Genomic DNA, 13,176 nt, shown 5'->3' with positions numbered 1-13,176 from the left:
GGCAATACATGTTATTAGCCAGAGTCCCCATGCTGCACATTAAGACTCCAAAACTCATTCATCCCATCACTGGAAGTTTGTACCCTAGACCAACACTTCCTCACTCTCTCCTTTCTCCCCTCACCCCATGGACCCTGGCAGCCACCATGCTGCTCTCTGCTTTGGTGAATTCAACTTTTTTAGATTCCACGTGTGAGTGAGATCATGCACTAGTATTTGTCTTTCTATGCCTGACATTTCACTTAGGGTGAGGTCCTCCAGTTTCATGCACGCTGGTTGCAAATGGCAGGATTTCCCTTTTTTTAAAGGCTGCCTAAGCTGTTGCTGGGCTGTACCACATTTCACTTATCCACTCATCCACTGAAGGACACTTGAGTTGCTTCCACCTCTGGGCTCTGGTGCACGATGCTGCCGAGGATATGAGGATACAGATCTCTCCTTGAGTTTCCATTATTTGGGCATTGACCCGCCAGCAGGCAGAACTGCCGGTTCCCGCATTTTACATTCCCGGAGGGCTCTCATTTCCCCATGTCCTTACCAACACATTATCTTCTGGCTTTGCTTTGTTTTTCTAATAAACATCCTAATGGGTGTGAGGAGGTATTTCATTGTGGTTTGGATTTGCATTTCCCTAATGATTAGTGATGTTGATTACATTTCCATGTGCTTATTGACATTAGTACATCTTCCTTGGAGAAATGTCTATTGAAGTCCTTTGCCTTCCACTGAATTTCAGACAAACCATGAATAAGGTTTTTAAGTATATATGTGTGTGTGTGTGTGTGTGTGTGTGTATGCACAAATATATATGTGTGTGTCCCACACAATATTAGAAATGACTATATATGAAAAAATTATCTATTGTTTATCTGAAACTCAATTTTAACTGGATGTCCTGAATTTTTATTTGATAAATCTAACAACATCAGAAAGTAACAACTTTGATGGATCTAAAACAATCCTTAAATATCTTACAATTTTGCTAAAGTAAAGTCTGAAATAGTTTAGTGCATTTTTGTGTTTGCCTGGTAGCCCTACTTTATTAAAAATGTAATTTGATCTTGAGATCCTCCAGACTAAATCATTTCAGCTTCACACTCTTAGTGTAACATTATTGGACTCCCTTAATGAAATTATAACTCAAGCAAGATATTTCATTCTCTGGTAGTAAATTAGCTTGGGCTGCGAGGGTTTAGGAGAGCAAACCCTTCCCTGGTTTATTCTTGTTTGGTAGAACAAAGAAGGTACAGGCATTTTATATTTGAGTTATTTATTGTTCTCTCTGTTGCCCGTCCCTACTGGAAACAACAGCTGTTAACGGGCTCCCGAATGAATTTCAGTGGGAACTCTCCTGGACTCTGGAAATCTTGGCTAAGGAGAAAACAGGCTCAGCCTCAAAAGAAAAAGAGCCAGTTTCAGGCCGGGTCTGGACGCCTGAAGGCCAAGGGCAGATGAAACCAGCAGTTCATGTTTTCTTGAGAAATCACACTGAAGGAGGTATACAGTGCCATGGTGGGGCACATGTGGACAGCCGTCCTTGTTACAGGGTGATGTAAACTCAGTGACCTCCTGGGAAATCCCGTCCACGGGTATCCACAGCTTCCAAAACAGAGGGAAGAATCCTGCGTAGCAAAGTAGCCAATCCCACAGCCAGTGCCCTGGAACTTAGCAGGGATGCTAGGACATGCTTCTGTCGCGCTCTGTACTGTGTTGGATGAGCAACGCTGACATTTCCACCTGGGGCGTCTTAATCAGTGTGGTCCAGGTTCATAATGGCACATGTGAACCGTGCGGGCTGGAGGATGTCTGGGAGCCAGGGGCTCCCTGTGCTGTGTCTCTGTTGGCATCTCCTCTGCAGTGCAGTGAGTTCTGCGTGTGAACCAATACTCCCGAGTGCGGTGGCTTCATTTAGGTGGTGGAAATCTCCAAATTAAGGAGCTTTTCTTTCGGATCCCTTTATTAGTCATTTTTATTTCTCTCAATCATACCTCAAACCCACCATTCCTTAATCTCACTATTGACGAAATACATTGCTGAGACCATGGCAGTAAAAAAGCATACTTTATTGGTGAAGAGTGGCATCTCCTGGTTGGATCTATTTCCACAGCTGTGCTGCACTCACTGTGGTAGGGACCCAGGAGGCAGGACCTGCTTGGCCGTTGCTCACCTGGCCACAGGCTTCAGGCAGAGGCAGTCCCTGGAATTCCAGCCACCGCGTTGAGGACGCTTGGCCGTTTCCGGGAGGACTGTGCATGCTCTGCCCCACACCGCTACCTCCCTCCTCCCCTCCTCTACTTCTGCCAAACACCTGCTAAGTGACAGGTCCTTTATTTTTAATGCATGTCAAGCCCAGAAAGCAAATTCTGCACTAATAGGGAAAGATAGTCTTGGCTTTATTGGCACCATTCTCTTTTAATGGTGAGATTGTTTTACTTCTTTTAGCCCATCTCTGTGAAATGATCTCGACAGAAGGCTCTGCCCTACCCAGGATTTTGTAAACAGATGCAAGGTTGTCGCCCTGGAGATAGCTGCTTAAAGTTTTAAGGGACATGGGCAAGATCAAGGGGGATGCCAAAATAAGAGAAGGAGAAAGAAGGAAATCATAGAGTTTTAAATTGAGTGGAGAGAGGAATTTGATAAAATGCTGTCAGATGTTCAATAAAAGACTGAACCAGAATGAAATGGCTGAAACCAAAGTGACCTCTCCACCTCCCTTGTCCAACCTTCAGTAATAAGAACTTATAAAAGCATTGAGGTTTTCCGAAACTCCATGTCAAAAGTGCATTTCCTGTTCTTTTCTTTCCAGATAAAGTAAGCATATTGTCAACCTTCCTCGCTCCTTTCAAGCACCTGAGTCCTGGCATCACAAACACGGAGGATGACGACACCCTCAGTAAGCAACTTCCCTTCCCCGAAGTACACAAAGGCCCCTGTATCCTTTGTGCAGGGGTCCCCTGCTGTCCCCAAAACCTGAAATAGCTGGGGTCATCTGGGAGGGTCTGTTTGGTCTTACCTGGAGAGACAGTATCTCATTCCTCCACAGAATCCCCATCTTCCCTGCAACCCCACCCACACCTGCAATTCTGTCCTCAGCTGGAATCCTTTTCTTATTTGAGGTCCTGTCCTTACCCAGAATCCTATCTCCACCTACAATCCTGTCTTCATCTGAGGTCCTATCCTTACCTGGAGTCCTACTGTAACCTGCAGTCCCACCCTTGCCTGCAGTCTCATCCTCACCTGTGGTCCCATCCTCACTTTCAGTGTCATCCTCACCTGTGGTCCCACCCGCACCTGGAATCTTACCCACACCTGCAGTCTCATCCTCACCTCTGGTCCCATTCTCATCTTCAGTCCCATCCTCACCTGCAGTTCCATCCTAACCTGGAATCTCATCGTCACCTGGAAATTTACCTGCACCTGCCGTCCCATCCTCACCTGGCATCCCTTCCTTACCTAAAGGGCAGGAAAGTGTCAGTAATGTCTCCTGGACTGAGAAATTATTCCAAGAAATTAACCAGTTTTCTTGGACTATTCTCTCCTCTCCTTCCTTTGTTTTTCCATCAGACCAGAAAGAAAAATGGTCACGGTGTCTTAGAGCGCGGTTTGTACAAGTATTTAACAAGGAAAGGGCTGGGTAGGAGCCCCCCCACCCCCACCCCACCGTGCAAATATTTCTGGCACATGAAACTGGAAAGGGGCCAAGCAGTGTCCTCACGATGGCACCAGGCTGGTTTAGGAAAGGGATCTGAGCGGCGTCTCGGGAGCAGACTGCAGGGGTGAGGATCCAGGAGTGTGTGGCTGCAGGAGCTGGCCTCTGGTTCACAGCAAATTGTCAGGCATTTAACAAAGAAGACAAGACATTCCACACCATGTGAACAGCTCCTCAAATTTTAACACCACCTGTCAAATGGCTCCTTTTTCAACCAGGAAGAGGTCAGCACACGCCTGTTGTCGTGGGTTGGGGAGGAGGCGAGGTGACCCTGGGATTGCTGGTCAGACCAACAAGAGGCAGTGGGAGGGGTCTGCAAGGGGAGCCGTGTACTTTGCCATCAGCGTGGGAAACACAGCCCTTCCCAGACAGCATAATAATTAACTATACTGGAAATGGAGGTTGTTCTGCAAAAGTAGCATCACAGCCGTTGAGTGTCAGGACCAGAGCGAAGGTCAGTGCCCTCTTTTGGACCCCTTCTCTTCTAGACGTGGAAGGAGGGGGTTAGGAGGAGGGTGTGCTGGCACTAGAGAGGGCTGGGCCCAGACTCTGTGCTCCCTCCCCAGCACAGCTTGAGACTCAAGCCAAGCTTTGACACAGGTTGCTTCTGTTCTCTGGTGACCCAAACTGGAAAATTTCCAGATGAGTCCATTTATTGATCACTACTTCTGAAATCTGGGATAGAGAAAGTAAAAAGCACACACCAGGCATGTGCATGTGTGCACACACACCCCAGGAGCACACACAAACACACACACCCCAGGAGCACACACGCACATGCGTGCACACACCCCAGGAGCACACATGCACATACACACACCCCAGGGGCACACACAAACACACACACCCCAGGGGCGCACACAAACACACCCCAGGGGTGCACACAAACACACACACCCCAGGAGCACACACAAATGCACACACCCCGGGGGCGTGCACACACACACCAGGAGCACACACAAACACACCCCAGGGACGCACCACACACACATACCCCAGGGGCGCACACAAACACACACACCCCAGGAGTGCACACACACCTCAGGAGCACACACACACATGCGCACACACACACCCTAGGAGCACACAAACCCCCCCATGCACCCCCCCCCCCCCACCCCGCCAAAGCTGAGCCTGACGTGTGGACCCGGAAACACGTGGGAAGGGGAAGTTCACTGTTTCCTCCTCCTCCATACCTGGAGCTGCTGGGATCCCGGCTGGAGCTGGTCTCCCTCAGGAGAAAAAGAAATGAAGCTTCAGCAAGGGCCAGAGGACATTTGGGGTGCGGAGCGAATGGTTTCAAACTTACAGAGGTGCAGCAGCCGCCTTTCTGTAGCAACTAGAGGCCAAGACCTGGAGAAATAAACCACCTGACTGCATGGGAAAGTTACTGCTCTGCCTGTGAGATTCCTGAGAGAGGGACGTCCCCACCCCACGTAGGAGCTTCTCTTTCCCCCTGCCCTCCCGTAAGAACCCCCACACTGGGCAGTGAGGAGAGGAGAGGGCCTGATGAGGCCAAGACTTTCTGGACTTTCTGGAAGCCTTTCAGGCTCTGTCCTGGCAGCCAAGCTGCCTTGGGCTGTGAACATTATGTAACTCTCAGAGCCTCCATGCTAATGGGTAGAAACTTAGAGCTAACAATAACTTTAAATTATTTATGGTAGTTAAAGTGCTCTTGAAATGCTTGAGAAGTCTCATTTTCAACCAATGAACTAGTTGCTCCCCTTTGTGTAGATGCTGTTTATTTACTTTATTTTCATAGATTGTTCAAAGACAAACCGGCAAATGAATCAGCCCTCCCTTCATAGATCCCTGTGGCATTGCCAGTGCGGCCTTATCCATTTGTAATCCAGATGCACGGGAAGGTAGAAAAAGATGTGCATGTGTGTGTGTGTGTGTCGTGATGTGTGTTCATGCATGTGGTATGTGTGGTGTGTGTGGTACGTGCACGTGTGTGGATTGTGTGAGTTCACGTGCATATGTGTCATATGTGTGTGTGCATGTGTGCGCACATGTGTGCGTGTGTGCATGTGTGTGTGGTGTGTGACTGTGCACGTGTGTGCATGTGTGGTAAGTGTGGTATGTGCACGTGTATGGTGTGGGAGTTCACATGCGTGTCATGTGCATGTGTGTGCATGTGTGTGGTGTGTGCACGTGTATGTGTGCATGTGTGTGGTGAGTCTGCACGTGTGTGCATGTGTGTGGCGTGTGAATCTGTGCACATGTGTGCACGCACATATGTCAGGAGCGAGGGTGGGTGGTAGGAGCACACATGACCTTGCCCTGCCTCCTCGGGTCTCCCGTGTTTCACACCCTGTGAGTCTATGTGTCTAGGGGCTCCAATACGAGGACAGTTCTCATCCCACCTGGCGTGTATTGCACCTTTGGGGAATACCATTTGCTTCCCTGTGGATGCTGGATGCCCACAACCTCACAGGGTCATGGCTTTTGTCTGGGGCTGAGTGCCCCTCATCTAAGGGTGCGGAGCGGGGAACAGGCTCACAGGGCACACACCATGCCTATACCTGCGGGAAGTGGGCCTGGGAGCCGAATCTGGAAGCCCATCACCCACAGGCTGGTCTGGGCTGAGTGGACCGAACAACTCCACGTTTGTAAGGCGTGTCTGCCCTGGGGCAGTTAATCCTGAGGAGTTTTCTCTTCCAACACTGAGCAGCCATGAGTCCCTGCCATCTGGCCACTGTAACCTCTCTGCTGACCACTGCCCAGAGGTTGGGATCCGACCCAGTTCTGCGAGGACCAGCTGAGCCCAAGGCTGCCCGGCACAAAGGCGGCCCTGGACCCTGGAGTTGTGCTGAAAAGAGGTCTCCTGACAGCCGCACCTGCTCCTTCCTGAGTCCCATGCACCACAGGCCCAGCCCCATGGGGTCCTGCGTGACGAGTCTTTGAAGGAGGCCCTTCTGCAGCTGCCCAGCCTGCCAGTGTCCACTCCACAAATGCCAGGAGCCACTGCCTCCCACCCCCGGCCCCAGCCTGCCTCCTGTCGCTTCCAGACCCTCTGCCTTGCCCTGGAGAACCCAGGCACCTGCCTTCCCGTCCCTAAGTGGGGCTTCATGGAGGGAAAGGGCTGCTCGGCAGCAGAATAACCTTCACCAGGAGCAACATTATCTCTTCCAATGTAGCGTGGCGCGCTGCCTGGCTAACTCCCGGGAGCCCGTCTGACCCGCAGACACGCAGCGTCATTATTAGTGATGCATGCAGTCCCAATGATACCGCACAGGGGAAGCCGGGCGTGCAAACGGCCCAGCAGAGGACGGACGGCGGGAGCCAGAGGAGAGGATGCCTGAGTTCTGGAGCAAGCGCAGCCCTGCATACGGCGGGCAGAGGGCGGGCAGACCCACCCGGCCCGGCCCCACCCGCACCTGCTCTCCACCTTTGAACGACAGCAGACTAGGCCGTCCGGCTTTGCACAACCAGAACAGCTTCCGCTTGGAAAGCAAAAGTTTCACCACAGTCATGACAATATAAAACGTTGGCCTTTCTCCCCCAAATGCTATCCTTTAATGCATTAAAACTTTACACTTAGCACCACATTCCGGACACTGTATCAAACAAGGTCACGTGCCTATGAGGCTCTGGAGGGTGCCCGTGGGAGAAGTGGATGGAAATCATTTCATTTTGCATTTTCCCATGCAGATGCCTCCCTGAGTTTTCAAATTGCTCATGATCGTCCTATGACCCTGGCTTGTGGTATTTATCAATAGTTCCAAATTATTTGCCTGCTTTTCTCTAATTTCTACAGTGGAAGGATATGTGCAGCTCTCTGAAAACCTGGTGCCGCCCACAAAGACCTCAGAGAAGCCACAGTTCACAGATGCCTCATTCTAAGAGGTCTCCAGAATGAGGTGCTTGGCTGGGGTGCAGAGGCAGGAGGACATGCCAGGGTGTGGACGGCCAGGATGCCACCCACGGAGTCTCACTAGAAGCGGGTTTCACTAGGAAACGTGCACGGAGTCCACATGGTTTCACTAGGAAAGGTGCGTGGAGTCCACGTGGTTTCACCAGGAAAGGTGCGCAGAGCCCACGTGGTTTCACCAGGAAAGGTGCGCGGAGCCCACGTGGTTTCACCAGGAAAGGTGCGCGGAGCCCAAGTGGTTTCACCAGGAAAGGTGCGCGGAGTCCACGTGGTTTCACCAGGAAAGGTGCGCGGAGTCCACATAGGTTTCATTAGGAAAGGTGTGCGGAGTCCACGTGGTTTCATTAGGAAAGGTGTGCGGAGTCCACGTGGTTTCACTAGGAAAGGTGCGCGGAGTCCACGTGGTTTCACTAGGAAGGGTGCGCGGAGTCCACGTGGTTTCACTAGGAAGGGTGCGCGGAGTCCACGTGGTTTCACTAGGAAGGGTGCGCGGAGTCCACGTGGTTTCATTAGGAAAGGTGTGCGGAGTCCACATGGTTTCACTAGGAAAGGTGCGCGGAGTCCACGTGGTTTCATTAGGAAAGGTGCATGGAGTCCACATCAGGAATTTTCCAGGGAGAAGAAGTGTGGTGTGAGCCCCAGTGAGGGCAAGAGGGCAGGGGAGCTGTGCTGTCTCCCCAGGGCCACCATGCCATCCTGCTTTCTGCCCAGTTCCCCTGCCATTTCCCACCCAGCTGATGTAGGTGTACACACAAATGCACACACACACATCCACACGAAGTATACATAATGCACACACACACGCATGCACACAGTCACACATGCACAATTACATGTGCACACACAGGCACATGCTCGGGCACACACTCGTACACGCACTGGTTATGTTACACACTCAGGCACTGTTTACCAGCTGGAGCCCTCCAGGGGTTGGTAAGAATCAGTTTCCAGTCTGAGTGAGTGACTCTGAGGAGCCTTCACCAACAAGATGTGTGTGTGTTGGGGGGGGGGGGTGTGTGTGTCAGAGATAGAAACAGGGATAGAGACAGAGAGACACAGTGAGACAAAGACCGAGAGAGACACAGAGACAGAGAGAGACACGGAGACAGACAGAGAGTGGTACTCTCCTCCTCTGTTCTTTTTCTCAAGACTGCTTTGTCAAGTCGGGATCTGTTTTGATTCCATATGAACTTTAGGATTGTTTTTTCTAACTCTGTGAAAAATAACTTTGGCAATTTGACAGAGGGATGGCATTGAATCTGCTGAGTGTTTGGGGCAATATGGACATTTTAGTAATATTGATTCTTCTATTCCATGAGCATGGGATGGTTTTCCATTTGTTTGTGTCTCAATTTCTTTTCTCAGTGTTTTGTAGCTCTCCTTGTAGCTATCTTTCCTCTCCTTGGTTAGATGCTAAACCTTTCTAAGAATCCTGATGTGCAGCTAACATAGCAAGTGTTCCCCGTCTGCCCTGGTGTAAGCACATGAGTTTCTTGCAGACCTACTCCCAGCTCTAATATACTATGAGTATGCAATTATGACTGGCAAGAATAATAATTATTTGGGATAATAAATTTCGGAGTGGACTAAAGGAATCACCAATTCTTATATTCTATTTTGAACTGTCTATTTGAATGGTTCCAAGTGCAAATAAATGCATTTTCCAAATCACATCATTTTTATAATGCAGGCCCCTCAAACCCCTTGATCCCAAATCCCTGGCACCACCCTGTGAGGTGGGCCCCACACCTCCCTCTTCATGCCCTCAAAAGGTGTTAGCAGCTTACAGTGTTTTTTGTGGCCACAATTAATGTGTTCTGAGGGCCTGCAACATTTGATAGGTCATGCCAAAACTTTTTTTTCATTTAATTTCATTTTATTTGAGGCTTAGGGATACATGTGCATGTTTGTCCTGTGGGTATACTGCACCCTGGTGGGGATTGGGCTGCTAGTGTACCCATTACCCAAATAGTGAACATTGTACTGATAGCTTATTTTTCAAACCTTACCCATCTCCTACTCTCCCCCCTTCTCAAGTCATCAGTGTCTCTTGTTTCCATCTTTATGTCCATGTGTACCCATCGTTTAGCTCCCACTCATAAGTGAGAACATGCAGTATTTGCTTTTCTGTTTCTGAGTTAGTTCATTTAGGATAATGGCCTCCAGCTCCAATCACATTGCTGCAAAGGACGTGATTTTACTCTTTTTTATGGATACGTGGTATTCCATGGTGTATACATACTACATTTTCTTTATTCATCCACTGTTGATGGACATTTAGGTTGGTTCCGTGCCTTTGCTATTGTCAATAGTGCTGAGGTGAACATACACGTACAGGTCTCTTTTTTATGTAACGATCTTCTTTTCCTTTGGGTAGATGCCCAGCAGTGCAATTGCTGGGTCAAATGGTGGTTCTATTCTTAGTTCCTTGAGAAATCTCTATGCTGTTTTCCATAGAAGTGGAATTAGTTTACATTTCCACCAACAGTGCACAAGCATCCCCTTTTCTCTGCATCCACACAAACATGTTGGATTTTGTTTGACTTTTTAATAATAGCCATTCTGACTGGAGTAAGATGATATCTCAGTGTGATTTCAATTTGCATTTCCCCTATGATGTTGAGCATTTTGTCATATGCTTGTTGGCTGCTTACATTTTTTTCTTTTGAGAAATGTCTGTTCATGCCCTTTGCCCAATTTTTTGTGGAGTTGTTTGGTTTTTTCTTGCTAAGTTATTTGAATTCCATCTAGATTCTGGATATTAGCCATTTGTCAGAGGCATAATTTGCAAATATTTCATCCCATTTTGTAGGTTGTCTGTTTACTTTTTTATTTTACTTTATTTTTTGCTGTGCAGAAGCTTGTTAGTTTAATTAAGTCCACTTTGTCTGTGTCTGGGTTTGTGCATTCCCTTTTGGGGCCTTCATCGTAAATCTTTTGCCTAGGCCAACGTCCAGAAGTTTTTCCTAGGTTTTCTTCTAGGATTTTTATAGTTTCGGGTCCTATGTTTAAGTCTTTAATCCATCGTCGAATTAATTTTTGTATATGGTGAGAGATAGGGGTCCAGTTTCATTCTTCTGCATATGGATAGCCAATTTCCCAGCACCATTTATTGACTAGGATGTCCTTTCCCCGTTGTTTATTTTTGTCGGCTTTGTTGAGGATCAGATGGCTGGAGATGGACCACTTTATTTCCGGGTTCTCTACTCTTCCGTGGGTCTATGTGTCTATCTTCGTACCAATACCATCCTGTTCTTACTATAGATTTGTAGTATAATTTAAAGTCAGGCAATGTGATACATCTGGATCTGTTCTTTTTCCAGGGACTGCTCTAGCTATTCAGGGTCTCTTTTTGGTTTTATATGAACTTTAGGATTGTTTTTTCTAATTCTGTGAAAAATAATGTTGGAATTTGATAGAGATTGCATTGAATCTGCCGATTGCTTTAGGCAATGTGGACATTTTAACAATATTGATTCTTCCAATCCATGAGCATAGGATGGTTTTCCATTTGTTTGTGTCTACAATTTCTTTCGTCAGTGTTTTGTAGCTCTCCTTGTAGCTATCTTCCATCTCCTTGGTTAAATGTATTCCTAGGTATTTTATTTCGTGTGTGTGGCTATTGTAAATGGGATTGAGTTCTTGATTTGTTTCTCAGCTTAAACATTATTGATGTATAGAAATGCTACTAATTTTTGTACATTGATTTTGTATCCTGAAACTTTACTGAAGCCATTTATCAAGTCTAGGAGTCTTTTAGAGGAGTCTTTAGGGTTTCCTAGGTATATACACATTTATGTCATCAGGGAATAGAGATAGTTTCACTTCCTCTTTTCCAATTTGGATGTCTTTTATTTCTTTCTCTTGCCTGATTGCTCTGGTTAGGAGTTCCAATACTATTTTAAGTAGAAGTAGTGAGAGTGGACATCATCTTGTTCCAGTCCTTAGGGAAATGCTTTCAACTTTTCCCCATTAAGTGTGACGTTGGCTGTGGGTTTGTCATAGATGGCTCTTATTATTTTGAGGTATGTGTCTACAATGCCTAGTTTGTTGACAGTTTTTAATCATGAAGGGATGTTGGATTTTATCAAATGCCTTTTATACATCTGTTGAGATGACCCTGTTTTTTGTTTTTAGTTCTGTTTGTGTGGTAAATCACATTTATGGATTTGTAGATGCAGATTCATCCTTGCATCTCTAGAATAAAACCCCCTTGATCATGATGAATCATGTTTTTGATGTGTTGCTGAAATCACGCATTCTGAGTGTCTGCAACACTTGACAGAGCATGCTAAAACTGTTACATGCACTGTCTCCATTGATCTAACAAGGCCCATGTGGTAGGTTCCATTTGTGAACCGCGTGATGGGCCAGGTCACACTGCCAGCACCCAGCCACTGGAATCCACCTCTGTGCCCCAGAGACAATGAGTCCATTCACCAATCTGTGCCGCGAGCTTTGGAGACAGCTTCCCGAGAGAAGACAGGGACAAAGTACAAAAAATGGGAGCCAGGGAAAAGCTCAGTGTGCCTGCTCTGGGGATCAGAGACAGAGGGGATGACTCAGGAGGGGCGTGGCCGTGCCCACCCTCTCGGAGCAAGGGCAGAGCTGCCCATTGGTGGGCTAATCAGGCTTTGTGAGCCTAAGTCAGGCTGACTTTTTAAAATGTATTTTATTGTGTATATTTCAGGTGTACATCATGATGTTTCGTTACACTTACACTTAGTGAAGTAGTTACCACAGTCAAGCAAATGATCACCTGCACCTTCCACTGCCTTTTGTGTGGGTAACAGCCGCTATCACCTTCCCTGCTGGCCAGCGGGAACACCCAGACTTGGGGCGCACAGAGAAAGAGTGAGGGGTTTGGGACACAACCCAGGGGGTAACTTCCACAGGGCAGCATGAAGAGGGGAGGCCGATAGTCCCCCAGGTCCCCTCACCCCCAGGGTGTGGCCTGTTGAGTAGAGACCCTGGTGAGTGCAGGAATTCGGCTCTAAGACCCACCAAGCAGGTGCGTCAACAATGGCTTTCCATCAATAGCTTTCTACTTAGAGGCAGGTGTTTTCCTGGTCTCCTGATGTTTTATCTCTAGGTTTTTATATACGATGACTGAGTGTGAGAAACCTGTTGATTATATGGAGAAAAAAATGAGACCAATTTCCTGGGTCGGGGAGGGGAGTGTAACACATTTAATACCTTCCGTGTGGAAGGAAAAAAAGTTAATTTGTAAAGTTGGCGTTAAAGCTGTGAGTGGTTCACATGCAGTCACTACAGCAAGAGGCCACCAGGGGCAGCACCTGGACGTGAGCTCCTCCATTTTCCAACAGCCTCAGAGCCCAGAGCGCCACTCCCCTAGGACCAGCTCCCACCCTCACCCAGCCCAGCCGCACGACTGTCACAGGACCACAGGGCAAGCTCGGCTCCCACCCTCACCCAGCCCGGCCCCACGACTGCCACAGGGCGGGCTCGGCTCCCACCCTCACCCAGCCCGGCCCCAGGACTGTCACAGGGTCATAGTGTCAAGGCTTCTCCCACTTGGGCCTGAGGGACCAAAGAGGCAAAGCCTGTTTTTCCCTTCGTATGCCTCAGGCAC

General features: G+C 48.2%; 1 protein-coding gene across 2 annotated transcripts in view; it reads left to right on the top strand.

The window, feature by feature from the left end:
* ADARB2 (adenosine deaminase RNA specific B2 (inactive)) overlaps positions 1 to 13,176 on the top strand; it is a 547,987-nt gene that overhangs the window by 350,650 nt on the left and 184,161 nt on the right. The window contains exon 2 of one of the 2 annotated variants that reach the window (XM_004048984.5): positions 2,807 to 2,893. The exons of the other annotated variant lie outside the window; for it this stretch is intronic. Within the exon in view, the coding sequence (XP_004049032.5) occupies positions 2,807 to 2,893 (87 nt within the window). The remainder of the gene's footprint in view (positions 1 to 2,806; positions 2,894 to 13,176) is intronic. 2 annotated transcript variants of the gene reach the window in all.

Source organism: Gorilla gorilla, chromosome 8, assembly GCF_029281585.2.
Source record: "Gorilla gorilla gorilla isolate KB3781 chromosome 8, NHGRI_mGorGor1-v2.1_pri, whole genome shotgun sequence".
NCBI lineage: Eukaryota > Metazoa > Chordata > Mammalia > Primates > Hominidae > Gorilla > Gorilla gorilla.
Note: the sequence above shows the minus strand (reverse complement) of the source record. Positions and strands in the feature narration are given on the sequence as shown.